General features: G+C 38.7%; 5 protein-coding genes, 1 long non-coding RNA gene and 3 other non-coding genes across 11 annotated transcripts in view; 5 read left to right on the top strand and 4 right to left on the bottom strand.

Moving 5' to 3' along the window:
• Positions 1-13,527, top strand: part of Sprt (sprite) — a 73,088-nt gene extending 59,561 nt beyond the window's left edge. For 2 of the 3 annotated variants that reach the window (XM_064117541.1, XM_064117540.1), the window contains 9 exons: positions 2,557-2,678; positions 2,908-3,056; positions 6,497-6,568; positions 9,351-9,517; positions 9,641-9,826; positions 10,324-10,479; positions 11,127-11,279; positions 12,025-12,661; positions 12,802-13,527. In XM_064117541.1, the coding sequence (XP_063973611.1) occupies positions 2,663-2,678; positions 2,908-3,056; positions 6,497-6,568; positions 9,351-9,517; positions 9,641-9,826; positions 10,324-10,479; positions 11,127-11,279; positions 12,025-12,661; positions 12,802-13,194 (1,929 nt within the window). In that variant the 5' untranslated portion in view covers positions 2,557-2,662 and the 3' untranslated portion in view covers positions 13,195-13,527. The remainder of the gene's footprint in view (positions 1-2,556; positions 2,679-2,907; positions 3,057-6,496; positions 6,569-9,350; positions 9,518-9,640; positions 9,827-10,323; positions 10,480-11,126; positions 11,280-12,024; positions 12,662-12,801) is intronic. The other variant, XM_064117542.1, reaches the window with a different exon arrangement.
• On the top strand, positions 10,172-10,243 carry Trnae-uuc (transfer RNA glutamic acid (anticodon UUC)). The gene has a single exon. It is a non-coding gene; the product is annotated as a tRNA-Glu (tRNA).
• On the top strand, positions 10,738-10,809 carry Trnae-uuc (transfer RNA glutamic acid (anticodon UUC)). The gene has a single exon. It is a non-coding gene; the product is annotated as a tRNA-Glu (tRNA).
• Positions 13,528-13,614: 87 nt separating the features above from the next.
• Rfc4 (Replication factor C subunit 4) lies at positions 13,615-15,462 on the bottom strand. The gene is made up of 6 exons (XM_064117576.1): positions 15,190-15,462; positions 14,829-15,096; positions 14,425-14,673; positions 14,068-14,277; positions 13,872-13,985; positions 13,615-13,807 (listed from the first exon to the last, which is right to left on the bottom strand). Exons 1-6 carry the CDS (start codon positions 15,300-15,302, stop codon positions 13,706-13,708), a joined length of 1,056 nt encoding a protein of 351 aa, XP_063973646.1. The 5' UTR covers positions 15,303-15,462; the 3' UTR covers positions 13,615-13,705.
• Positions 15,463-15,549: 87 nt separating this feature from the next.
• On the top strand, positions 15,550-17,707 carry LOC135160729 (uncharacterized). The gene is made up of 4 exons (XR_010298617.1): positions 15,550-16,107; positions 16,377-16,739; positions 16,850-16,906; positions 16,978-17,707. It is a non-coding gene; the product is annotated as an uncharacterized LOC135160729 (long non-coding RNA).
• LOC135160723 (superoxide dismutase [Cu-Zn]-like) lies at positions 16,934-18,675 on the bottom strand. Its single transcript, XM_064117588.1, has 3 exons — positions 18,310-18,675; positions 17,483-17,707; positions 16,934-17,274 (listed from the first exon to the last, which is right to left on the bottom strand). The coding sequence occupies exons 1-3, from the start codon at positions 18,481-18,483 to the stop codon at positions 17,020-17,022; spliced, it is 654 nt and encodes a 217-aa protein (XP_063973658.1). The 5' UTR covers positions 18,484-18,675; the 3' UTR covers positions 16,934-17,019.
• Trnal-uaa (transfer RNA leucine (anticodon UAA)) lies at positions 17,820-17,903 on the bottom strand. Its single transcript has one exon. It is a non-coding gene; the product is annotated as a tRNA-Leu (tRNA).
• A 214-nt stretch (positions 18,676-18,889) lies between the features above and the next one.
• The window catches only part of LOC135160715 (CD63 antigen-like), a 40,885-nt gene continuing 32,986 nt past the window's right edge, over positions 18,890-26,788 (bottom strand). The window contains exon 15 of the mRNA XM_064117579.1: positions 18,890-22,918. The gene's annotated coding sequence lies outside the window, so the exon portion shown is untranslated. The remainder of the gene's footprint in view (positions 22,919-26,788) is intronic.
• On the top strand, positions 22,997-26,650 carry LOC135160724 (superoxide dismutase [Cu-Zn]-like). The gene is made up of 5 exons (XM_064117589.1): positions 22,997-23,136; positions 24,527-24,593; positions 24,727-24,939; positions 25,070-25,320; positions 26,209-26,650. The coding sequence occupies exons 2-5, from the start codon at positions 24,543-24,545 to the stop codon at positions 26,312-26,314; spliced, it is 621 nt and encodes a 206-aa protein (XP_063973659.1). The 5' UTR covers positions 22,997-23,136; positions 24,527-24,542; the 3' UTR covers positions 26,315-26,650.

Consider the following 26,788-nt stretch of genomic DNA (forward strand, 5'->3'; position numbering starts at 1 on the left):
ATGAATAGTCTAAATCACATACCACATTACGCATCTCCGATTCCAAAACCACATTATTACGGTCAATGTACAATGCATGAGTTTGTATTGAGGTATCAATTCAAAAGATTTGTCAAATTCCCATATGTTTTCGAAAGCTCACCTCTAAATACACATATAGTATTACATTTCTCCCCCTTCGATTTCCATAATCCGAGAATATTCATCCGAATAATTGTTCTGCTTCTTTCCATTCTGCAGGATTGAAAGTATTAAGTCTGGCATAAAATTGATCACTGGGCACTCCTTAATTGGTGGTCACGCCACAATTTCCTTTTATTTCACACAATCGACTATTCTGCTCTCCCCCTCCTATTTTTCCCTCTCAAAATATACGAGTGGCTGCTTCGGACATTGAACACTTCAAACTCACCCCTCGATCGTCGACAGATGTTTCATGAAAATATATTTTTTCCATCTTTCATTTTTTACTTTTTTTAATACACACAGAATGTGAATAAAAAAGGGCAATGCGATGACCTTTTCGTAGATGAGCTCAAGAGCTCCCTTCCAATATCAACGGTCTTCAATTTCGTTTTAACTCGACGAACTTTTCGATGTGGGTCTATTTGCCACCCTCCTCAATATTCAATGCGTCGGCAAGAAGTGGCAGACAAAGGTCACCCGGTCATCCATCTCACTTATCTTTTTTTCTTAGGGTTTCAGCTCTGACACAAATCTCGACAATTACCGACAATATCTATCAGCGATACTATCCATCACTTTTAATGACAACGAATCATTGAACGATTAATCAAATTTTTCTTAAACTCTTGAAATCTTAATTAAAAAAAAAACAAAAGGGCTAAGGGCTTGGTGCATGCGCCATTTCAAATGATAAATTGATAATATTTGTAGAGTATCTCCATATAAATATCTTGCACCAAAAAAAAATAACTCCAATTTTTTAACAAAGGGCTGATACTACCGCCTGAACCCCCAATTCAGTACATTTTTATCCTTCACAAAATTGTTACACATTTCGCACCAATTGTTCCCCAGTCGACTAAATCTATCTATCATTTTTCACCGAGTCCTGCAATCCCACCAACAATATCAACACATCTGACAATACCACCAGGAAGACAATACCTAAAAAAAGAAAATTAGGTTCAACCAGTCTGTCATTCGGTGCCAGCAACCCAGCTACAACAACATCCCTTCTCCAAAGCATTGAAACTCCCGATACCCCATCGACAATTAGATAAATGTATTTTATTCGATCTTTTAACAATCGTGAAAGGCATGGATGGCATGCGTCTAGCGTGTGATATTTGAACATTCCCCCCCACCTGACAGACAGCTGTGTATCCACGATTCCGGTCCCTCCGTTATGGTTCTTGATTGCATATATAACTCACCCCATTATATCCCCAGTAGGTAACATAAGGTTTTCCCAACCGTTGAATCTCTCGATATCCCGGAATGTGTGGAGATTGATATAATCCCCTTGTGAATTAGATACGGTACGGGATCACCGTCCATCAAGATCAAGAGATCACTGCATTACGACTCAATCTCACCCATCAACCCCTGAACTCTGATTATTCACATAAACCATAAAGTATACATTTAACTACCACCAAAAGCAAACCAAACCCAGACAGATAATCTTGGGATTACAATGAAATGGCTGGTAAACCAACCATGGATCCCTGTACTACGCACCGACGCACCCCGTGGGTGTTCCAACGAAAACTTTCTTGTGCATAACTCATGTAAATAAGACGGTTCACCATTGTTGTCCAACAGAGCTTGCTTAATGCACAATAAGTTTTTTCATTGTACCAATGAATCGCTTAGCATATAACTATTATGATTGGAGAGGTACTCGCTACAAGCATGTAACGACTATTATTCATTGGACCACCCCTGGCGCCTCTGGTTTTTTATTTCCAGATTAAAATTGCTCAAGTCACACGCACATTGTCAAATAAATCAGCCTCGAAGGAAGCCCTCACGTGCGAGATCGTTATCTCGTATCGATACACGCAAATGGGTTTCGAATACCGAATACCTGGTTTATCACACGGATCTTCCCCATTTTTTTCGGAATTCCGAATTTCGAGTTTATCACAGCTGTGTCTGCAGCGCAAACTGTCAGTGACATTACCATGATGAACTTAATCCTAAATTCCTAATTAATTATTTAATTAAACAAACTGGAGGACAGCCTGTGTAGCAGAAGGTGTACGACCGTTAGTTTTCAACCAATTCCATTTGTAGGAAGCATCTGAATGGATGTGTATCAATTCCCTGTTCTCGTAATAGGGAATGCACCCAGGGGTATACACCCGTGACGGCATGCTATAGGTTTCGTACCGTTAGATATGTACTGTTTTCATAAATACATATTTGTACAAGTTAAATATCTTCACCTAAAAAATTCACCTAAAAAAAGTGATTTACAAAAGATTTTAAAATTGTTAATGTCAACCTCCGCAATGTCGCAATTTATTTAATCTGAACTCGTAAGTTACATTGAAAATAATCAATATACTTTTAATTATGCTCCAGATATCCCGTGGTGCCCCGTAATCCATCGATGATGAACCTGCCATGATCAGGAATCGATATCAATCTTGGTTGCAAGTACCAGTCGTTGACCATCTCTCCAATCGGAATGGGAAGACGCTCAGGTGAGACACCATCATCATTGCTATGCCTGCAAGAAGTACTTATTATCAGTTTGTTAAACTCAAATGCTCGTGACAGAGGGGTGGAGTAGTTTAATGCATATCTTCATTGATTTATTGATCTCAATTGTTGGTTGCCTCTTGATCTGAAATTACAAGTTGTTGAGTAGCTAGGTTGAATCACGAAGCCATTAATCATTTATGAGACTAATCGTTCTATCATTAATTGCAGTGAAACGATTCATTCATCCTGCAATGAAAATTTTCTCGACAGGTACCTGCTCGAGAGGATCTAAAAAGAGTGCATTGTATTACACCACCGATTGTGGTGACGAGAAAGAAGACATTGGATTAAACCCTCAACAACGATCGGTGTCACTGGTGAGTACAAGAAATATATAAAAGGAACTCGATGGAGATAAGGGAGAAGCGTAAAGAGGAGAGTTCGAATGACTTGAAAACAGGGTCGTAAGGTGTTGGATATAGCTCTCCCTTTCTCCACTCGTTAACTACCGGAAGTGCTGACTTGGATGGACTCGAGATCTCGAGACAATGCGAGGTCGAGTGTCGCATAGATATGCATGAAATTCACGAGCTCTGTAGATACATACCTTATCCGGAGTCCGGAGCTGTATGCGAATCGATGGGAAGTCACTTGAAGTGAAGCTTGAATTGAGGTCTTTTCCGGAGTTTCATGGAGACCGACAATTTTTCCAATTTCCATATTCGGATGAATAACCTGCCTTTTAAAAAATATCTCATTAGCGGTACCCGGCTCAGGATTGACTTTTAATTATTAACAAAATGAAACATGGTAGATCATTGATAAATTGACTCACCTCCCTCGCACAACCAAATGTGGGTTTCGAGTTATTGTAGCTTTATCTGAATTAAGGTTCAGATTAGATTACCCCCTCGGCCTTTACACTCTGCCCTGTTAAATCCGAGACTTCCCTATTCGTGATTTAATCGGTAGCGGAGAATGCGGTGCTCTAACAGTGCAATTGGGTCACAGTTAGTGCTCGCCAGTGACACAGGATGTGCAGGTTGTCCTCCCTTTCCTCATTGCAGAATGTCCACTGGATATCCTCACTGACGCTTACGTTTCTGCAATGTGCTTTATATCGTGTCTCCAGTGAGAAGTCTGATCATTGTTCGGGGTATCTCCATCCATGCCCAGTACCTTAACGATCCAGGTGAAATGCTACATGTAATGACATTGCTGGCTTTCTGGAGTAACCCCAGGCAGAGTCCAATTAAAACGGCGATAAATAATTCCTGTAGTTAAAAATGAAGAATATTTCAAAATCTTCTAGATCTTCCTCGTCGCTCTTGACTCCCGACCATAGCTTCCCTTAGCTGTTCAAGCCAGGAGTAGCTGCACTTCATTTTTTCTCAGCTCCTGACATCTAAATATACGAATAATCGATATGATTTCTCTTTATAACAACCTACCTCAAACTTATAAAGTTTGCGTGTCAGAATAATTCCCCATTATTTATTTCCAGAAAGCATCTGAGATACCTGAATTATAACTGTAGAATGGAAGTGATTACCATGACCTCTTCCATCTCACGTGCGGACAATTAGTGGTGCCAAAGCACAAAGTTTCGTGCCGATGAATATCTTGCGCCCAATAATTGAACCAATTTGCCATTCACTTTTGTTGGAATTCCACTGGCATAAGCACACCTAATTCACCTGAAATTTGCTCGAGCCAAAATCAGGGGGAGTTCGATTCTGGAATAAACACGCAAAATTCTGCTGTCTCTCTTCGCTAGTTTCGCAGCTAAAATAATTCTCACGATTCACACTATTCGTAGCTGTTCAAATAATTTCTTTTCACTCGTCTGGATCCAACTTTGTCTTTCGCGTGGGCAACAATTCGCTGCGGTTGTAACCAAAGACCTCGAGAGAGGCGTGTAAAGGAGTATCCATGTCTCGCAGGAAAGACTATCATGTGAATCGGAGGGAAAAAAAATTTTAAGGAATAATATACGTAAATGTGTGTCTCCTCGTTGTCTCGCACTGTCGCCCTCACTGACCCTTTTTCCCTATGTACATTTATTTATTCGAATGCTGTCTGAGTAAAAAGAGGGTACAATGAAATTCGGAGTTTAGCCTACTTCTCTTGGAGCTATTGGATTTTCTTTCTTTTAGATATTCGATTGTAATTCTAATTGTGAATCGAATTGGTTCTGTTCACTTGAGGCTTTCCCTCGTGCCTCTAATAGATCTAATAATCATATAGACTTCCAGCTCTTTACAATGTAAATTACTTGCTACGTACTACATATGTTGGACACACAGTACCTGGCTAAGTTGGAATATCCCGTTGTGTATTCTCATAGCTTTTTCTCATCCTCATTATCGCTCGAATGCATCAGTGCGCCGCAGAAAATGTTTTTCCCGCTTCTGAATAGTCGACAAAAAATGGTCATCACTCTGCAACCGCAAAATGCTCGTTTTCTCAGTCATTGACATGAGCACCATTTTCGGTTGGTCTGAGATTTAACGATCATGATAATGTGAAACGGTTGTTTGAAACCCTGAGAAACTGAGGCGCACGAATGAAGCACTAGGAAGTGTTTTTCCATGAAATTGAAGTTAACGAAAAGGTAAAAATACTGCGAAAATTTCGTAATTGTCATTCCATAACGTAATCAAGATCCATTCACTGGAAATTGTGAATGGAGGCCCTTCTCAGTCTTTCTGTTTGTCGTAACAATCAACAGAATATCTGGGTATAGGTTTCAGGTGTATACACGCCTCTTCATGATGAAATGATATAGCCACAGTGGGAAGAATATAGGCAAATGCACTTGGATATATTCTCAAGCGGCACCGCAACAATTTATGAACTCACAATACCCCCAAGGTACTCAGGAGCATGTACCACTACTCTACAATAACAATAAGTGTATAATCTTTCAGTATTGTTGTTCAATCTTATATTACCCCGTGGTATTTTTCACAATGTCTTGCTTCATCCGACTAATTATTGCTTTCGGCATTTCATCATTTCGCAATGTTCTTTTCATTTATTTTATTTCTCGAATGATTTATGTTCTTGGTGGTTGGATACCAAGTCAGCCTCGTTATTATGTACATCCGAACCCTTAGTTACAACTCGGTAAATCCTGCAATGTAGGGGAATAGCGGTGACGTCTCTTCCTAGTATCAATATCAATTTCCTCGCTCATATCGGGGATATTCTCTGGAGGACAGGAAATAAAAAATTATTGTACATCAACATTTCAATTTCTTGCGGAACAATCATACCTCTTATATTGAAAATTTTCTGTCACGGGCGAGAATAAAGTCGAATCAATTTCATTCTTCTTATCTCCAGAAGTAATAGGCCAAAGAATTTGGAAGAATTGATTGGGTTTGGGAGAAGGGAACCGATAAATTCTGAGTGCAACGTTGTAATTATCACTTATAATCTCTCCAAATTTACGAGAAGTCGACTGACTTTATGGTGGACTCATGTCATCCCTCAATGAGGAAGTGAATGGCTCTACAGATTCTTTTGGAATTGGCGGTATTTCATATTCGCTGTTGTTATGAGGAGTCGAGTAAATTTCGCTTCCACTCGTCTGAGTTATGATTTAATATCCTCATGTCATTCCCTACTGCACATTGTTTACATATAATAAACTCACATGAGGCTAGTATGTCCGTGTTTAGAGTAGACTTTGTCCTGGTTTTCGTAGACCAGAATTATGTGACGTAATTCAATACTTCAGAAGAAAGGTTTACCCACTTGTTTTCGTGCTTCACAAGGTTTCTCATATTTCTTTCGTATTTTCTCTTTGCAGACAGCTCTGAGCACCGGTTCACAGCAATTACTGGAGCCCAGGATGGCCCAGCTAGAGACATTGGAAGCCAAGGTAACTATAGACGGCGAAATATAAATTCATTTGCAACAATAAACCAGACACAAATAAAAAACTGTAAAATAGAGGAAGAGAACTGCCAATACGACTGCAGTAACTTCTCCCAGTAATTGAGTAATATTTACCGTGTACATATATATGTCAATTTTACACGTTCTCCACACAAAAAGTGAATATGAAATAGCATACTTTATGTGCATTGTCAATGGAGCCTTCCTCTTACTGATCGGTAATAATGAGAGAGATTCCCATAAAATTATTTCACCGGCATTTCATCCACAATTTGCTCCATCGAAAATAGACTTAAGGGGAAGGTTTTCTCAGTAATCTATTAATTTACCTTCGATATTCAAAATTATTTAAAAGTGAATCTAGAGGAATGCAATCTCGGTCCAAACATAATCATCATTTGTGAAAGGATGTAACACGTAGTAGGGTCATCTCCGATACTGGAAATGAGTGGTTTCGGGTCCGATAGTTTACCCTGAGGCTGTCCAACCGGGTGATTCATATGCAGATGCGCCTGAACACACCATATCGTTTCGGCTCTTGGTTTCGCCATTACAAACTGCCCTATACGCGTGCAGTTTTGCACTGGCGTAGAACGACAATTCTTCGATCCTGGTCACTGTATCAAGTACAAGATATTTCACCTCTTCTTCTTTGCCATGCTAATTCTCGTGATACGGACGAGAAAATTTATTTTTCTGTTCAGTTGGTAGTTGATCGGCTATTGCCTGCTGTCATTACTTTGCTGGATAAACACCGGGGACACTCATCGTATGAAAATATTGTAGATATATGATCATTATGTGATTAGGCGAAAGGGAAAGAATTAAATGGGTAAATATTGCCAATTAGCAGGAGCATGATAAAGCAAAGTATTCAGTCAGAAGAATAAACAGAGATTTGGCAGTGGTTTAAGAAAATTGTCCCCTTGGATCTCTCCATTTTTGGCTGGACGCCCTTGGTTCGAAGGAGAATTTCCAGACAGGCGCGATTTGCCCAGTGAGATTGCGGATACAGGAGTCAGTAACCTTTTGTGCCCACTTTCGTCTGCCGCGGACTTACCATTCTTTTTTTTTTTCGGTCTCCATCCCATCAAAACCATCGGACGGTCATAAACATCTCGAACATTCTTCGACAATTCCGCAGTTATGTGATTTACAACTTTATTGTACGGAGTAAGCCGACTTAAGTAAAATGTTATGGTCCCATTTCTATAATTTTCTACGATTTTCTGAATTATTATACTTGTTCAAATTCCAGAGAGAAATTTTTATCTTCTTTTGAATTATTTTTCATCTCAACTGAATATCCTTGACCTTTCTACGTCAGTTGCTCTTTATTCTCACATCTTCTAGCGTCTAATAATACTGAGAGTGTTGGAAATTTTCACCAGTGCACATTACACAAATCCTTCCGGGTCTTTTTTTTTGTACGTGACACTTTCATTTCACAGCTCTTTTTGCTCATTTTTGTCTCCACGCATTACTATCTCCCATCTCTTCACACTCTGCATTTCAAGAATCCTGCAATTTTCAGACACCCAGTTGACAAAAGAACGAAAAATGATGAGAAAAAGAGATCGAGGGACAGTTGAAAAGAAAGAAAAGATATCACTTTATACAAATTCTCCCAGGAAGTTACAGAGCAAGGGATTCAGTAATGGTTTGACCCGTCCACATGTGCGTGTACTTGAACAATTTTTAGCCCTTTCCCTCATAATAAAACGGGACAAGTCTAACTCCTCCATTACAGCTATAGAGTCTTCTCACTAATGACTTCCGACGATACTCTGAGAGTCTTGAGGAAATGCAATCCAAGAGTTTCTCGTTGGTAAAAAAAAAAAGTTGATGGCTTACGTTAGACGAAAAAGACCACCCGCTATTTTGATACTTACGGTTTTACCGGTGCTTTATCCTTTTCTCTTGAGTTAACCTTAGCTCCCAAGTTTTTTTCCAACAAGGTTCTCAGCAGAATCCTATTTATCGGCATCAAACCAAAAAAAGCATGCGAAACGCAAAGGAAAAATCTTCCTCTCATGATTACAAAGTTATTCTCGAAGACATCGTCTCCCCTTGTCCGTTGATGTCTGATCGCCATAAATTCTAGTATCTCACCGATAACTTTCCCATGAATTCTCGGAGTGTCAAGGCGAGAAAACGGAAAGAGGAAGAAAAGGAAATAACGTAAAGAAATAAGAAGAAGCATGTGTGACTACACAACTATTATCTTACTCAAGTTCCAAGGAGAAAATGAATGTGCCGGGTGGTGGTGGTGGTGGTGGTGCCCCCGGTCCGGATGTTAAGGGAAACCCAAGCCCTCTCTCTTCGTCTCATCTGTGTTATCCATCCAGTACTGTTGCGGTCACTGCGCTCCTTATATACCATTGGAGTTGTATTCCCACCTTCAATTTCGCTTTCACGCCTCATCCTTTTCTTCCACCACACAACCCACATCAAAAACCACTCCCCGCTGTGCAGAATTACTCATTCGGCTTGCCTATGGTAGAACTTCAAAGATTCATGTTTTTTCTTAGGATTGGATAAGAGGATACGAGAAGTGATTCCGTACTTTATGATGGCTGTTATTAACTATCGTTTTTTTCAGATGCATGAGTTTCCAATATAAATCCTTGAATCGGCAGGAAACTGCTCAGTACCCTACCCTAGACCATGAGAAACCGAAAGAAACATAAATCCGCGGAATATAAAAAATGCAATGGGCCCAACTATTTTCGGTTATACAAAAGTGTGTCTTTATTTGATTGAAGATGGCTAGTATAGAAGTATCGTTATCAACATCTCCAAGACGAAAAAAAGGAGGAAGTATATCCGGGGGAATAACCTCTCCTCAGGCCGGTCACAGAAACAAGGATCAGTATAAAGAGGTCGACGCTCTGCGGATCGCCCTTCGGGACAAAGAAAATATCATCCAAACGTGAGCATGCATTTTCTTTTTCTGAATCTCCATAGATTATTCGATCGTGGCCTATCCAATGGGTGTCACTCATCCAACTAAGCAATCTCCGATATTGGCTTAACATGGAGTATTCTTTTGCAGCCTGAAGGGTCAATTATGCAATACGCTGAGTAATCGTCTGGCCTTGCGGAATGGGGCACCACCACTTACAGAAGCTGATAGAAAAGCCACTGAAGAGAGACTCCAGAGATTACGACGTGATACTGATAACAAACGACTCGCTATAAAAAATCTAAAACTGGCCTTAGAACGTTTGGATATCACTGAGTGAGTTCATTATCGTAATTGAATGAACGGATTATGCAAACTATGATTTTTTTATTTTTATCGATCAAAGATATAGACCATATGGGTTTGGACATACGGCTCGGCAATGGTGTTGTTAAACTTTTGTCTCTTGACAAAACAATACCCTAATATTAATATAATAATTATATTATAGTAAGACCCACACAACGCAATTGTGTAGTCGCCATTTTGTCGGAGGGATTTTACTTTAATTAATACTGTGTCCGAAAAAAAGTTTCATGTCCTAAATTTTTACCGAAATGTTTCACTGCGAGTATGGTTCTGTCTTTATATTCTGAATACATTCTCATCTAAATATCAATATCCCATATGGTCTAGTGGCTAGGATACCTGGCTTTCACCCAGGAGGCTCGGGTTCGATTCCCGGTATGGGAAATTTTTTTTATTTTTTTTTCACGAAAAAATAATTGGAAAAATTTTCCAATGCTAATTGTGAACAAATAATTATTTTTCAGCAATATTGATGTGAGAATACAACAAGCAGAGTTAGAGTATAGACTGGGCCGCGAGGAACTGGAATTATTGACCTTACGGGAAGAGAGTCGGGCGCTACAGTCGGCATTGGAGTTGGCAGAAACGCAAGAAAAGCAGAAAAATGACACAGTTTTTAGGTATTCGACGTTATGTGCAATAAATTTTCAATTTGATAAATCTTGAATTTCAATTTTCAAATTATACATCGACTTCTGTTGTGACAGTCGATAATGTCGGTCACTGATTTCAATATTACCCTCACCTTTGCTGTTGATCCTCTAATCCATTATTTAAAATAAAAAAAATTCTTTGAATATTTGAACATATAGGAATGATCAATGAAATTTCCAAATTTCACTGATCTTATAGGAATAAATATTTGGGAGTATAATATATCCCATATGGTCTAGTGGCTAGGATACCTGGCTTTCACCCAGGAGGCTCGGGTTCGATTCCCGGTATGGGAAATTTTTTTTCATTTTTTTTTTCATCAAATAGCAGCATTATACATTATAAAGCCAAATGTCCAAATCAAATATTATTTGCGACCTATTTTCCATTAATTCTGAAATCTGTAATTACTTTTTTACGTCTCACGTAGATGCCCGAGATCCTCGCCACGCTCAGTAGCAATTCATTTGGAATATGAACACATGTGAAAATGAGGGATGTAATTTTTCAATTTTAGCGATTATGTTCTATACTGATATTTTATAGAATAACTTTCATGCTCATACTTTCTGCTCTTGAATCAATAAATAACATACTACAATCGGTCCATTAGCTGTATTACGAGGGGAGCACAGATGACAATACATGCGGTGGAAGTGAGTGCAGATCCAAAGAGCCCGAGATTTGGTGCAGGTCCGAGGGATGAAACAGCTGGTCTCTATGTCGATTGGGCTATTGAAGATTCCGGACTTTGCAAAGGGGATAGGTGAGTTATCACATTTAATCGCAATAAAAATAGTGGGATAGACTGGCGAATTCATGTCATATCCCAGTCCAATATGTTCATCTCATATATCGACAGCTTGCGTTTTCGCCTTTACCAATTTTTCAATGAATATTATGTAAGCCTCGAAATTACTTCGCCGTCAAATTCCCTGGGCACTTGACTGAAAAAACTCATCGTCGTGCAATCGAACGACGCATTCTTTCCTCGTAATTACAAAATATAAAGGAGCGTAGACATGGGTAGAAGTTGCAGGATCACAATCACCACGGAACAATGGGTAATCTGAAATCTCGCATTCCCAGGCGTCTCCTCCATAGCGTGAACTATAAACTAACGGGGCGGAAGTTCGCCGCGTGCCCTCGCTAATTGCCAGTTTCTCCCTGGCATCCAACAAATTTCACATGACCCTCCAATTCCCTTGATATTACACTGACGTAAAATTTCCATTGGATTACACTATTGAGTTTGGGATTGTTCGACGATGTAATTGTAAACTTTGAGAATTTTTTACTGCCTCAAAATTTTCATTGTCCTGAGTTATCACTTCTTATAGCTCGTGAATAACGGTTCATAAAACATGACGAAGAGCTTCCTCTTCTTCGTTACTGCGGGATAACATTGATTAAAATATTAATTTTCCAAGGTCAAAACTTTGAGGTATTCACTAACGAGAAGCCCGACTATGTTTGAATAATCCATTTGCTTATCATCCGATAATTTCCAGAATTTTGGAGGTGAACGGAAAATTGGTGGTGGGGTCCAGCAGAAGTGATCTAGCCAGGCTGTTAGCAGTCGCCCCGGATGCTGCACAGATAGTTGTGCTACGAAAGAGTGAGTCCTTGGGAGTGCTGAGAACTTTGAGAACCGAAAATCTTCGGTTAACTCATAGAATTGGCTATCTCGAGGAGCAAGTGAGAGATCTTTTATCGCCAGTGAGAACAGAAGTAACCCTAGATTCTCCCCCGACTAGAAAGGATAATCTACAAGTTTATCAGAAGGGCCCTCAGGTAACAGCTCTTGTGGGTAATTTACCGGGTATGAAGGTGCGCAGTTCTGGTGACTTGCGACATAGTTCGACAAGTTCTAAAAACCGTCATAGTGATCATTCACGTAGAATCAATTCGAAGGAACTCGATTTACTAATGGAGGGGTTTCATCACAAGTCACGGCATCGAGATAAAGCCCTCCAATTAACAAGATCAACTGCCAGTTTGGATTGCAAATCACAGACTACCGTCCAATCACACCGAAGACGTTCTAGCAAGTATGACTCAACTATTGATTTGAATAAGACCAGGAAGAGTATCCACGGCCTGTCATCACTCGAATTTGATTCCGAGCCTACTTATTACCGAATGCAGGTAAGACATATGTAGCAGTGTTGTTAGATTACCTTGTGGATATGTCCAAGGTCTCTTCGTTGATTTTTGGACATGATTGCTTAGTCAAGCGGACATCTCCATTCCTGACAAAAAAACCATAGTGAATATTTTTTCCACAGGATACGCAGTCTCGTACTTCGGAGCACTCAGAGGCATCGGTGATCTACGACTTTCATCAAGCAAGGAGCCGCCCAACACCGCCAAAAAAACCTGCACGTCTTTCATTACATCGAGCTGCTAGCCTCCAGTCCGTTGGTGGCACAACGCAGTCCCCACCAGAGACACAAAAAAAACCGACCAAGAGAAATCATCGCGGGGATCCACCGACGGAAAAGGTCAACAGCCGATCTGAAAGTAGTTCGGAGGCTACCAATGGCCATCAAAGTGATCAACCACCACAACCCCCACCCAGGACACCTTCGCGAGCTGAATCGTGTCAGAGTGCACTGAGATGGCCATCCCCCAAACCAAGACCAACTTTAACTTCAGTTCCCATTGATAAATGGTGCTGAATTTTTTTTTAAGCGAAAAGACCCGCATGACATAAACCAATTCATCTTCAAGGTCAGTGGCTGATGAATTAAGTAAGAAGATGTAAAATTCATTCAACTGCGCCTTAGTATGGTACTGCTGTAGTTATTTGCGGGAAATTTCATGCATTAAGCCTGGTAGGATACTACGATCCACCAGATCGTATTCTAAGTCGGTCGAAGCGATAGAAGATAATGATTAACAAATTATGATCTCAAAAAGTGTGCAAATCGTATGGAATTAGTGGAATTTTGAAATGAGAGGTATGGGTGAGAGGGTATGTGCTAAGACATGTCACGCAAAGTAGGTGAATATATTTTGTATAAAAAAATGTGAAATAAAATTCTCTTGCGGTTATTTTCGACAATCCTTAGTATTATACATAACGAAAGAAGAATAGATTTTTTTACGAATATATAAATATAATGTTTATTTCCATATACGAAAATCCTTAAATCTACAAAGTATTTAGTGTGTAACCTGTGCATTGTGCTAGTTCGTTGAGACTTGGCGACAAAGTCTTGCCAGAAGACTGTGAAGTTGTAGAAGGCTGTTGAGTCCGTCAACTATTCCCAAATGTGTAATACCGATTTCCTATCAGAGAAAATAAATAAATCAGAGATGAAAGTTTTACGAAAACCAGGTGTGGTGAACTTACCTTCACAAAATTCAATTTCAGGGGTTCGTCGATATTAAGATTCTTGCAAACCCTGAATATATTGGTAATCAAATCCTCTGCTGAATAGCCCATCTTCCACAATTGATCTAAAACCTGGAACATATTTCCCTCAATTCAAACTATGCCTCATTTTCGATTTATAATTATTCAAGGAGAGTGGCATTTGTTTATTTACCCCATAAGCTTTAGTAATGTCTTTCTGAGCGCAGAAGTTGAGCATTTCTTTGACCAACAGTGGATGAGGCTCATCACAAACTTTGAAAACATTTTCGTTGTTAACATGACCAAATCCATTGTGAGTTGACTGAAGATTGTTTAACGCCTGCCTCATGTCTCCCTGAGCAGTGAAAACAATTGCTTCAAGTCCATCATCACTGTATGACACCTAGAAAACAGAGAAAAACTTGTTGCAGAGGAAAAAAAAATTAAACAATCGAGCTCTGAAATTTTTCCAAGGTTCTGAAAGAGATTTATCGAGAGAAAATCCACACCTTTATTATCAAGAAGCAATGGCTTGAGAAAATATACTCACGTTTTCCTTTTGACAGACTTCAATGACTTTGGCTAAAACCTGGGCGTCAGTAAGCTTTCCATAACGTAGCATAGCGCATCTGGATTGAATGGGTTCAATAATTTTCTCGCTGTTGTTGCAAGCAAGTGCAAATCTCGTTGTATGACTGTAAATCTCCATTGTGCGTCGTAATGCTTGTTGAGCACCATCGGTCATGCTATCAGCTTCATCGAGAATGATAATCTTGTGTTTTCCTTTAGGGAGATTGACCTGTGTACAAAAAAGAATAATATGAAAATAATCGATAGAAAAATAACTAAGAAATTTAGCGAGAACTTCGTAGCTAATAATTGAATCTTTCTCTAAACAAAACTGAATGTTCATTCAACTTTGTTTGATGTGCATTGACGTCATGGATCCCTCACCTTCTTTTGTGCAAACAACTTAATTTTATTCCTGACAACATCGATTCCTCGATCATTAGAAGCGTTAAGCTCAAGTACACAGTCCTTGAAAGCAGGACCCAATAGAATCCTCGCGAGGCATAGGATTGTGGTGGTTTTGCCTACACCAGGTGGTCCAGCGATAATTATATTGGGAGCATTTCCATGTTGTGCAAATACTGACAATCGAGCCACTGTGTCTTCGTTTCCGACAATGTCAGTAAACACATGGGGACGATATTTTTCAATCCTGAAATTTATTAACATTTAAATGAATATAACCTCATTGTATCACCGGCAAAACTTGATGGTAATGTCCTGGATTATTTGAAGGGATACATACCATGGCAGGTGTGATAGTTTTGCAGATTTCCCTTTTGTAGGGATATTTTGTTTACTCGTTGATGGAACTTCATCAATTTCCATTGACTCAACGACTTCTTCGTCTGCTGCCATCGTTTTAACACCACTTGTACAAAATGAGCGGGAATTCGCGGGAGTTATTCCACTCCAATGCACACAGAGGACACTACTGACATTATTTATTTAACAATAGTGCCCTCTGTGTGCCAGAGGCGGTAGCTTCATGTCTTCCGTATGTGCAGCTATCGTCCTCTCTGTGTCACAGACCAAAGCCTCAAGTACTTTGAGGTTATGATTTCGGTGTTTTGATATGCAAATTTAATATATTAAAAATAATTATTCCACGAGAGTTAAAAAAATATTGCTGAATGACTTTCCAATTATTCTTACAGAACTTCTTTTGAAAGTTGAAAGCAAAATAAATTTTGCAGCTCAAAATTGAGTGGTCGAGGAATATTGTATGTGAGAAATCAAAGTCATTCATTTTCGCAGGAAAATCCACAATAAAATTGAAATAAACTCCGCCAGAAACAATTTCTAAAAAATATCTCAATTTTTTTATTCCATTCTCGATGAGCCATTACGACCCTTCCCGGCAATCACGCCTCAATTCAGTCTGGGCCACATCTGGCGAACGTCATTTGATAGAAAGTAAAAATACTCAAATTTCCAGTGTACAAAATTTGACGATGATCAGGCTCAAAAAAAAACTTGACGATAAAGACTAACCGATATTTTCAAATTTCACAAAATGTTTTTGCACGAATTATTATGTGGAGAGCATCTAAGAGGTTTGTAGTGGATTTCTTGACATACGTAGGAGGTTGTATTCATCCTAGCCCCGACCTCAATGACCTGGATGACATATCAGATGCTTTCGAGATTGAGGATGTACAAGGTAGTAAAAGAAAAGGATAAAAAATTATTTCCAACTACTCTCAATAACCTCGAGCATCTCAAGACCTTCACTCTGTACTTTATACAACAACAGTGTAAATTCTAATTTTAGTTATTCCACCAACTGTTAAATCAGTTTGCGTGCTCACGTTCCCTTTGAATCCCCACCAATCGATACAAAACCTACTCTTTCAAATACACACCTTTTTTTTCATACACATTTTTCCACTCTTTTACTATACTTAACTGTTGGGGTTCAACGTCCGCTAGTTCATGTCCAGCCGCATACCTTCAGGGTACCAGTAGAAGAACCTGAGCAACAACAACAGCAATGTGAGCCACTTCAGCATCGACCGGATGCGCCAGGAATAAGAAGGCGCTCGCCGCCCGAAGTCGTAATAAAAGTGCGACAGGCCATTGAGGAGATGATGATACTGCCAATGGAGACATGTGAAAATCCCCCGGGGGATCACGTTCATGTATCACCGGTGTCTAATCAACTAGTAAATTATGGCACTAATGAATTTTTTCATTAGACCAAACGCAACTCCGCAATGACTATCAGGTACGTCATGCGAAGACAATCATTGGCTGAGCCCCACCCGTTTGAAATCACCATCAATTTCGCATATGGTAAGACTCAGTCACTGACTCTTTTGGTATTGACTCCCCCATACGACTTTCAAACAAGATAAATTCGAAATTCTCTCCCCCCGTACCATCTACTTCCGGGATTCCTCCAGTAAACCAATCATGCTGCAACCAATAGTGAATCAATAAAAGGGTTTGAGAATCGTCAGGTGAGGAAATGACATCATTTCCGACACTGAAGTTATTTGAAGTTTATTTCATTATTACAGTATTTTTACAGAGAAAAAGAAATTAAGTCCCCGTGAAAAAATTAATGATTGGCTCAAACGAAACCAATGATTCCACACGCAAGCCTAGCGCCCGCTGATCCAGTTTTCATGCTGTCCTCGGTATTACCTCTACCAAGGTCGTCTGGTTTCTCATGGACTACGATTGTGCGTCCAATTGCCCCACGTACACCGGTTAATGTTAAATAATGATCCATTATGTCGATCTGTGCTGTACCATCGGCACCAGCCTCGATATTACCAAGATCACCAACATGACGGAGGGGATCCATTGGTGATCCATGAGGTGTCTGAAATTGCAATTTAGTTTAAAAGTTCAGAATGAGACTTGTCGATTATTCCGCAAAGCTGATGCCCTAAAAAAATATTCACCCCAATATTTTTGTATTCCTGTGAATTCCCAAATTTATTAAAAATAAAGTGAACGTTCTCCAACTTGAATTTATGCAGTTCCTTTCAACTAATGCACTAGTGATTACTTCAAACTATTTAACCTACCATATAGGGATTATAATGAGCTCCAGCCGACATGCATCCCTTGCTGATGTCTCCCTTCTCATGAACATGGAAGCCATGTTGTCCCTCACTGAGCCCCATGATACTTCCGTTGATCCTGACTCCTTCTGGATATTGTTCCAGAGTGAGGACTCCCATAGGACCTTCTACTGGCATCCCATTCTCATTGTACGCCTTTACTTCGACCATTGCTTTTGTTCCTATCGCCTGGGAAGTCAATAAAAATCAAGACGATAAGGATCAGTTGTCAACTGATTGTCTAATCAACTCATATATTATGTGAGAAAATTTTTCCGAAGATACAAAAAAAAAAACAATTTGCTAAGTGTGGGGTTCGAACCCACGCTCCCATTCGGGAACCAGAGCTTAAATCTGGCGCCTTAGACCGCTCGGCCAACCTAGCATTGATGCAATGACCGATATAAAAGAGGTATACAATTATTGCTTCATGAGTTCCATATTAAAAGTTGTTTTTTGCGCTATTAAATCAAATGAATCATTACCTTTGAAAATCGCAAAAAATGATTCAAAAAATTTGACTCAGGGGGATTCTACTTCTATTTGACATCACTGAATAAATTTAAATAGTTCGCAATAACTTTGTGATTCCAAAACTCTCATTTTTATTTAAAAATTTAAATTAAAATTCAAACAATTCCAATGCTTTCCCCCTGAAACAGGAAATTATTAAGAAATATATTCAATAATTTTCACCGGGAGTATCGCAATGAATGGAAAACTTCGAAAACAGTAGACTACCCCTAGATCCTTTCACCCTCCTCCATAATTATGTGATGAATCTTACTTACAAAATAATAAGGCTCCATATAAACTTCATAAAGATCACTCCTGACACCAGGATATCCAGGAAGACTCCTTATATAAAGGGTTCTGTCACTGCTGGTGGGCATTTCGTTCTCAACAGGAACTCCATTGAGGCCCACCATGCACACCCCCATCAGCAGAGCCAGTTTCATCAGCATGGTCGTATAATTCTTCAGCTATATCACAACTTATCCAATCAAACTCAATTCAATTGAAAAATCAAGATGATTAATCGAAGAAGATCAGGCGAGTTGGCTGATGCTGTTCTTTAAATGAATGACAGTAAAGGGATTCAAGTTCTCGCGTTTCTATTCACACTGAATGAGGTAGGGTCCGCAACTGTGGCAATCTCAGTGCAGAATGAGAAGAAAATTTCGCTTCGTAACGATTGAGGATCACCCGGGAGTGGAAGTCAGTAATATAAAACCGTACGTTTTACCTTCCACCCGGTATTTATTGATTACGTCATATGTACGTTCGTCTTGAAAGTTAGGAGAACGTTTTTTTGTTCACCGGTATGTTGGAGATGAAGAGATTTAGCAAATATATGATGAACAAATACTTAGAATACATAGAAAACCTTGATGGTGATGATGCGATGAGGCCGTTCAGTTGAAGGTAAAGATCCTTTTTTTGTTTGATATTTGTCGTTTTTCCAACAAGTAGTAACGACTGAGTGATTGTTGGAAGCATAATCAATTGAGGATACCATCGGTGAAAGGATCTGCATTTTTTTAAATCACTCCAGCAAGTTCTATACAACTTATGAACGACCAGTGGAATTTCAAATGTTTGTTTCGTGACATGCGTTGATCTAGAATTTGTGCAATATTTATGGCTTTTCTTGTTCTCAGATGTGATTTTTTGACTGGTCACTTCTAAAATAGTGCATGTGGAGCAGGTGAAAGCAAAATAGTGCCTCAGGGCAGTTTCCGTTTGAATAACATTTGTTGTTTATCATGAACACAGCAGTCGTTCAGTGATGTGGAAGCTGAAAATTGCGAAAGTGTGTGCTGTTGGAATGTTGACACTAAGTAGCTTAGTTAGACATTTGAAGTTGGAGCAGTAAAACACAGTAGTGAAGCTCGCAAAGTTGAAGCAACAGCCTGAACCTGGGCACAACAACATGATTATTTTCAATGTATTGGTTTTTTCAATACTCACCTGCCTGATCTGCCTGACAATCGGTTGATAACTCAACATTTATTTCTAATCGTTATGTCACAAAAAAACACATTAAATATTTCACCAATTCATTATTCGATATGCAAACAGAATTCTCCATAAATACCTTGAACGTCATCCAAAACAATCTCAGGGATTATAAAGTGACCACTGTTAGTAATCAACCGAAAAGAAGCTGTCCTTCGATATTGTTTTATGTCAATGTAGCCATGAATGGTCATTGGTTCTAATTTTACACAACTTAAACTCTTACGTGAAATTTACCAATGCCATTCAACACGGATGCTTCCTGGATACCACTGACACAAACCCACTCGTGGGAAAAATAATAAATTTCATAACGAGTGTGAAAAAGTAATTTTCGCCTCGTGGAAGGGTCATAGGGAGTAGTCACCAGTCTATTCTTTACCTTGACCTTCGAAAGCCGATGGTTATTGACCTTGTGCATCGTCTCTACGACTAATTTAACCAGAATTTCATTTATCTGGTCTGGCAGTACGTGATATCTTTTCAGTGTCAATCCAGACCAGTTAATAAATGAGATAAATGGCGATTGGTGCATTATTGCGTTAGACTGGATGACAAACGTGAATCATTCAGTTCATTCGCATCACTCGAAACGCGATTTGTGCCCCCACTTGAATGTTGGCAGTTTTTGATTGATAGATATTATATCAGAAAATGTGTGATTATACCAGGAGACTATTCATTACGTGGAGAATGGTAAATCTTTTTTTCTGAGTCATGTATTTTAGAGTTGATATATTTTTTACCGCGATTTTTCCATATCAGGAATAAGGAAATCAAGTCAAGGTCCTCTCCTACGACGTAATTGCAACGTTTTATTGTCTAATCTAATAATTGTACTTGACCACTTGGAGCTCTTCACTCACAATCACTTAATAATGCAAAATGTCCAAAAGATTCGACGAAATATATTTTTTCAATAGAACCTCTAATCTATGATGAGTACATGCACAGTAATTATTTACAAGTCTAATTGGGAATGAATATGTACAGCTAGATGAGGAATTTTTTTTTTATATAAATTTATTTGGAATGAGGATTTTTTACCGCGGAACCAATCAATCTTCATTTACCATTCACTACCGGAATCATCAATTACTGATAATTGTTTCTGTAAGATGCAAAATTGTAGACACATTGATTAGAGAATTATTTTATAGCATCAGTGCTGTAGGGTAAAAAAAAATGCGGTTGAATGGGTTTGCCGTTACGTCTGAACACGAAATTGATTGAAATTGGTGGTTAAACCTCGAGATATTCGCTATCATCAACAAACAATTTCAGAAATAACGCAATGCAGACTTCTTTTCGCGAATATAACTGAGAAGAAAATGTTAAAAGATCGCAACGAGGTGCAGTCCTATTTCAATTCCTGTTTTTACCGAAAAAGAGAGTCTGAACATGGTGAGGAAATAATATTTTTTAATAAACAATGTTCCCCGTTGTGGTGGAGCCCGCGATAAAAATGACGGAATTCTTTCCGGTCACGGATGTCTAATCTCATTGTACATATTTGTAGGTCAAAATTTCTGCTTCGAATATTTTTAATGGTGGTTCTAACCGCCTGAGTTTATTCCTTCATTTCAATTCTTATCCTTGACAACGGCCTCATTATAAAATTATCACATACAGCAAAATAGACTTGTTAACCGAAAGAGGTTCTCCTCTTTCGCAAAAAATAGATAAATACATTACTTTTTGCGTGATGTTTCCAAAATAAGAAAAAAATTGGGTTTGAGTGATTTTTGAAGTTTGACGTGTGTGCAGCACAACCGAGGAATATTTTTTTTTGCACTAACTATTCGTTCTCAGTACCGAAGAAGTTTAACACTCCAGTCTCTCTTCCTGAATCAACGATAGGTCTGCGGTGTGATAAATTTATAATAAAAAATAAATTGGTGTAAGATTGTATCGAGTAATTGATAAACAGATGTAACATTAAATATTGCAACACACCGGTGGTATATACTCACAGTATTGTTCTCCAGTCGTCGTCTGCCATTTCACGTGAACATTCGTTTTCATTTTTCATTAGTCGTTGATAACAAGCCACGCTTCCAATTAGCAAAATTAGAACATCGCCTGACCCGCAAATGTTAAAAAAAGAGCAGCAGACCTGATAGCTTCCTTTATGTATTACATATTGTCCTACCCACCTAAACCTCCCATGTGGTTCAACTACCACATTCTCATCCATCATGTGTAGGTCTCATAATCACTCTTAAATGCCTTGGATTCATCCAATGAAAGGGAAAAGAAAAAAAAAGCTGGAAAAGAGGTGGGGCGAGATATTCACACAGGCATAGTTCTTCCTATGTTCATGTTACACCCACAAAGTCAATGCCGCCGTATCTTTAGATTCAGCAAAGACCACTCAGTTACGTTCCAACACGCGCACAACTGCTGACACCGGACGGTAAATTATATATTTTACTGTTATTTAATTTCATTTCATTCATACCATGATTTACACAGTTTGATCAACGCAATTGGTGACCTGCCCTGATCATTATGGTCATTGTAAATCTCAAGGAAAAAAAACCAGAAGGTTCTTGCAATTTTATTTCACTCAATTAACTTTACGATTTTACGTTTTCCTTGAGAATCCTTCACTTGATCGTGATTTTTTTTATCGTCCTGAACTCAAAAAATAAATATATTCCACGTCCTTGAGTTAATCGGACTCAATTAGATGGTTACAAAAATATTTTTTCATAATAATATTTTCGCTCTCAAGTGATTTTCTGGAATCACAGCATCAATGTCACCAATTAAAGTTTTCTCTGATCCTCGCATATTTATACTGACAGTTCATGATTAATTACACTCGACTAGCGCTATAATTAAGCCATCCTGATTATTTCTGCACTTGACAGTCTTGAATAATTCTGAGATAACTCCCCCTTCCCTGTATGACATAAAAATGCAGCCGAGTGAATAATTTCTTCGGTTAATTACGAGCACTAGTGACACAACCCATTCAATACTCATCATAGTCGAGTTTTCTATTTGTTCTCCATATTGTTTCGTGTGTAATTAATATTGCATGTCAACAAGGTAATTATGTATTGTTGAAATTCACTTCAACTGCTTGGGATAATCAGGCATTTTTCTGCGTTACTGCGTCACTTTTACTTTATGTCGATTCCAAGGTCAGAGGACGATACGAAATTCTGAGTTGCGTATATGCAAGTGGAATCTCTAGTTGAGCGAGTGCAATTTCGTTGAGCACTTAACGTTTACCATACGTCTTTGATTGGAGGGTGGGGTTGAGATGGATAAGGTTTATTTCCATGCACATTGGCTAGTGGAAAGTACTGAAGTCCTCTCTAAGGGCATTTAGTCCATCACCGTGGATGATTGGTGCTCATCACGTGCCCTCTGCATGATCAATTTTGATTATTTAAATCGTTGGGGGTAGATCATTCTAGGCATAAAGTGTCCCGGCAATGGAATTATGTTATAGTTAATGGTAAATAAAAGGGTTTGGAGGGGAGAATGACGCGGGGTCGCCGGACTGCCTCCGGCAACCGAATATAAGCTGATCATTTTCGCTCCAGCATCCATAGCCAGTCTTGTACTCAGTGCCTGTCAAACCGGTAGGTTTCATTTCACTTTCACAATTGTTTTTTTTTCCTTGTCATCTGTGGCCGGTCCTCATTGACATATTATACGTTGCATTGCGGTAACAGCAGTTTAGACGCAGGTGGGATTTTAACGTTTTTTTTCTAATTCTTTGATCGGTTTTTTATTGGTCGAATTGCTCGCTATCTTTACGGAGGGAATATTTTCAAGTGATAAACACTGACTTGCGCCAAAATTTAATTACTCTTCGAATCATCATAGACTAGACGAGTATTGAACACTTAGAATTCAATTTTGACGAGATAACAGAGTTCGAATTTATTCTGACTTTCTATTGAGTCGCTTGAGATTTTTTTATTTTTAATATGTGGGGAGGGGCAGTAGGCCATGTCCGAACTTTAAAAGTGTGTTGTGTGGTGATTTTTGGAAAGTTTTTCTGAATTCGAAATTATGTAGCGATTCTTGGGAATTATATATTTATTTTTCTTTAAAAGAGTTGATCACAGGAGGTAAACTAAGGAAAGATTAATTATCAAACTGTGATTCCCCTCTACTGTTTTTTAGACGATAAGGAAAATCAAGAGGAAAAGTTATTTCATAGCATGAAAATAAACTTCCACTTGATTTTAATCGTTCGATTGCAAGGCCACACTAAACGATTGAATTTTTTCCTGCTGAAGAAAAAAATATCCTTAGTCTCGTTATTCCCTTCGTTTACCAACTGTCAATTAGGGTAGAAGGACATTACATAATGAACTGTTCGCATAAGCCCGTACCCTGGTCAGCCAGGCATACAGGACATTTCCAGAGGACACATAGGATCGATAAAATGTCGACGAGGTTGACGCACGGAGATTCAAATGCGCAATAAAATTTTCCGATAATTCTGCTCTCGTTTTTTTTCTGTTCGTCAAAACTATGTTCAACAATCGCTCAAAAATATAATATGCCCTTCATTTGCGAGTGATAAGCCATTCAAAACCATGCGGGAAGATAGACTGATAGACGTGTGTTTTATTCAGTGAAAAAACGTCAAGCATTCGTATGACTCATATCACGCTCATGCTTTCAATAATCCCTCAGTATGAACAGAAAGTTGCATGTATTGCAAAAATGAATTCCCATTGTCAACCAAAAATTAAATGAAAGCGAGAGACTCTCTCCACTTAGATTATTTAGGATTCATTAACAGGCCCTAATAAACGGGCAGCGAACCTCGGAACTCGAGGTAAAAGTCGATCATTGCTCTCAGCATGAGTTGAGCTCATAATAACACAGAATTCAATATCCGCACGACCCATAACCACGCAAAATGAGTGATGACCCGTTGTCCCTCACGCGAATATTCTTTTCGCGATAATAATAAATATATCGATCTTATTGGACATCTATTTTTTATCACAGAAACTAGATTACAAACATGAAAGTCATTGCCCTCATCTTGGTGATCGCCTCAGTCGCTGCTGCACAGGTAAGACTTCAATAATTTTTTTACATGCGTCGAAAAAATTATGAGCCCACACCCAAATCAACCCCCAAAAAGTACCGATCGATTCCAAGTAGGGGAGGGTATACCTAATGATTACAATTTGTACTCTATTCAGCAAATTCAAGCCGTGGTAAGGATTATGCCCCATAATTCACAATCAACGGCGAACGGCACGATCAAGTTCATGCAGGATAAGCCTAATGGACCTGTCACTGTGACTGGAACAATTACTGGATTGAAACCTGGCAAGCATGGATTCCATATCCACGAGAAGGGAGACCTCACTCAGAACTGCACATCATTTGGTGCCCACTTCAATCCCGAGAATGTACGTAGAATCATTACCGTAGTCAACATCGACGTTGTCTGTTTATCTACCATCGTATAATCAAAGTCATTGATATTTTGAGCTTATCAGTCTCACAGGCCATTTGATTCCTCACTTTTTACTATCACAGAAAACTCACGGAGCTCCTACGGACACTGAAAGGCACATTGGAGATCTTGGAAATATTGAAGCCAATGACCAGAGTGTAGCTACCATCCACATCGTTGATAAAGTCATCTCCTTGAGTGGACCTCACAGTATCATTGGACGTGGTGTCGTTGTTCACAGTGGTGTTGATGACTTGGGGAAGAATGAAGACCAAGGATCAAAAACCACTGGCAATGCTGGTGATCGTGTAGGATGCGGTGTTATCGGTATCATGTAGGTTGACGAGTCCTTCCTGAATTTTCCCTCCACTGTTGCCTTAATCATAAGCACACGCTCTCTGTCCTGGATTACATTATTCCTCCCAAATGACGATAGTATTACTGTTGATGGAATTGTTTGTGTGATATATTTTTTCTCTTCAAATTGTTTGTTTCGATCCTGTACAATTCCCAGAAAGCTAAACAGCGGCATTTATAATCGATAAAAACTGTGCAATAATGTTCTGTTTTTTATAGTTTTATCAGTCATAGTAATGAATCACTGTACGCTTTTAAGAATTATTTTTATTGAAGCTGAAAATAAATTATGCTAGCAGCTTAGGAGGATTTTGTTTGTTGCTGTGTTGCTTTAAGGGTGTTATGTGTGTCTTTAAACAATCACATTTTTTTATATATCACATTTCTAAAGCCCGATTTCTTCGGAAGATCTATTTAAATTGCACATTCCATCTTGTTAAGTGCTAATAAAAAGTTGAAAATTTCTGGAGATATGGTCAATCATATGCTGAATGTGACGGCGGTCAAACCGATCCAAATATTCCATGTCAAGTCTTGTGGCAGTTTAGTATATTATTATGTCAGATGCGGTTCCAGTTCATTAGGTTTAATTAAATAAATCACCGTTTAATCGCCCACACGCTTACCATTTTTTTCTTCGATTCGAAGGGTAATTTCGTACACGAACACGAATTCATTATTTCACTTCACCCTGTAATCTCACGCCCCAGAGCAGTGAACAAAGCATTTCACTATGTAAAGGGCTTGAGGTGTTGTAGATAAGCTATTTATCATTTTTCATGCTTTGTAAATGGATCACGTAGAAGGAGCACAATTTTTATCTGTCCCGAAGTGGTTTCGATCTACTGTCGATTTTTTCTCGCAGGTCCCCAACCGGAAAACTGCCAGGTTCATCAGCTACAACTATGTCTCATACCATTGGCATGCTTCTACTGTCAGTAGTCATGACATTTTTTGGTCAACAAGGCTGAATGAATTCTCTCATCTCAGATATATATCATCGTCATCAAGCGCATAGGCAAGATCCAAAGAAAATTAATTACTTAAGTTATATATTCTTTGAATACTTAGTATTTATAATAACCAACTTTGTCCATTTTTTGTAATTATTTAAATGTCTCATGAGACACTAGTAATTTTATAAATGTTTATGACTGTTTGTCACGGATATCTATGGTACTTAATGATTGTACATATTTTACAATTATTTCTTGATTTTACTGTATGGAAATAATTTCGGTTTGTAGGGAATTATATTTTGGAGAATATACAGCTTTTGAAAAATAAATAAATGGGAATAGTTCTAATGATTGTGTATCTTTATTTTCCCTTTCATGACAGATAATCATGAATGTAATTTTTATTTTCTCTGACCAAATACAGAATGAGTGTCGCTGGAAATTGAATTATCTACGTTACACTCATCTGTTGAAAACACGATATCA

The sequence above is a fragment of the Diachasmimorpha longicaudata genome, chromosome 3 (genome assembly GCF_034640455.1).
Source record: "Diachasmimorpha longicaudata isolate KC_UGA_2023 chromosome 3, iyDiaLong2, whole genome shotgun sequence".
NCBI classification, from domain to species: Eukaryota; Metazoa; Arthropoda; class Insecta; order Hymenoptera; family Braconidae; genus Diachasmimorpha; species Diachasmimorpha longicaudata.

Bases quoted from the DNA above. Each gene is read 5' to 3' on its own strand.
- Rfc4 (XM_064117576.1), bottom strand. From the start codon at position 15,302: ATGGCAGCAGACGAAGAAGTCGTTGAGTCAATGGAAATTGATGAAGTT. The intron at 13,986-14,067 runs GTAAATAAACAA...AATATGTTCCAG, and splicing joins ACATTACTAAAGCTTATGGG to GTTTTAGATCAATTGTGGAA. The intron at 13,808-13,871 runs GTAAGTTCACCA...TTTCTCTGATAG, and splicing joins TGAAATTGAATTTTGTGAAG to GAAATCGGTATTACACATTT.
- LOC135160723 (XM_064117588.1), bottom strand. From the start codon at position 18,483: ATGCTGATGAAACTGGCTCTGCTGATGGGGGTGTGCATGGTGGGCCTC. The intron at 17,708-18,309 runs GTAAGTAAGATT...TTGACTTCCCAG, and splicing joins ATATGGAGCCTTATTATTTT to GCGATAGGAACAAAAGCAAT. The intron at 17,275-17,482 runs GTAGGTTAAATA...TTGCAATTTCAG, and splicing joins CTCATTATAATCCCTATATG to ACACCTCATGGATCACCAAT.
- LOC135160724 (XM_064117589.1), top strand. From the start codon at position 24,543: ATGAAAGTCATTGCCCTCATCTTGGTGATCGCCTCAGTCGCTGCTGCA. The intron at 24,594-24,726 runs GTAAGACTTCAA...TACTCTATTCAG, and splicing joins CCTCAGTCGCTGCTGCACAG to CAAATTCAAGCCGTGGTAAG. The intron at 24,940-25,069 runs GTACGTAGAATC...TTACTATCACAG, and splicing joins CCCACTTCAATCCCGAGAAT to AAAACTCACGGAGCTCCTAC.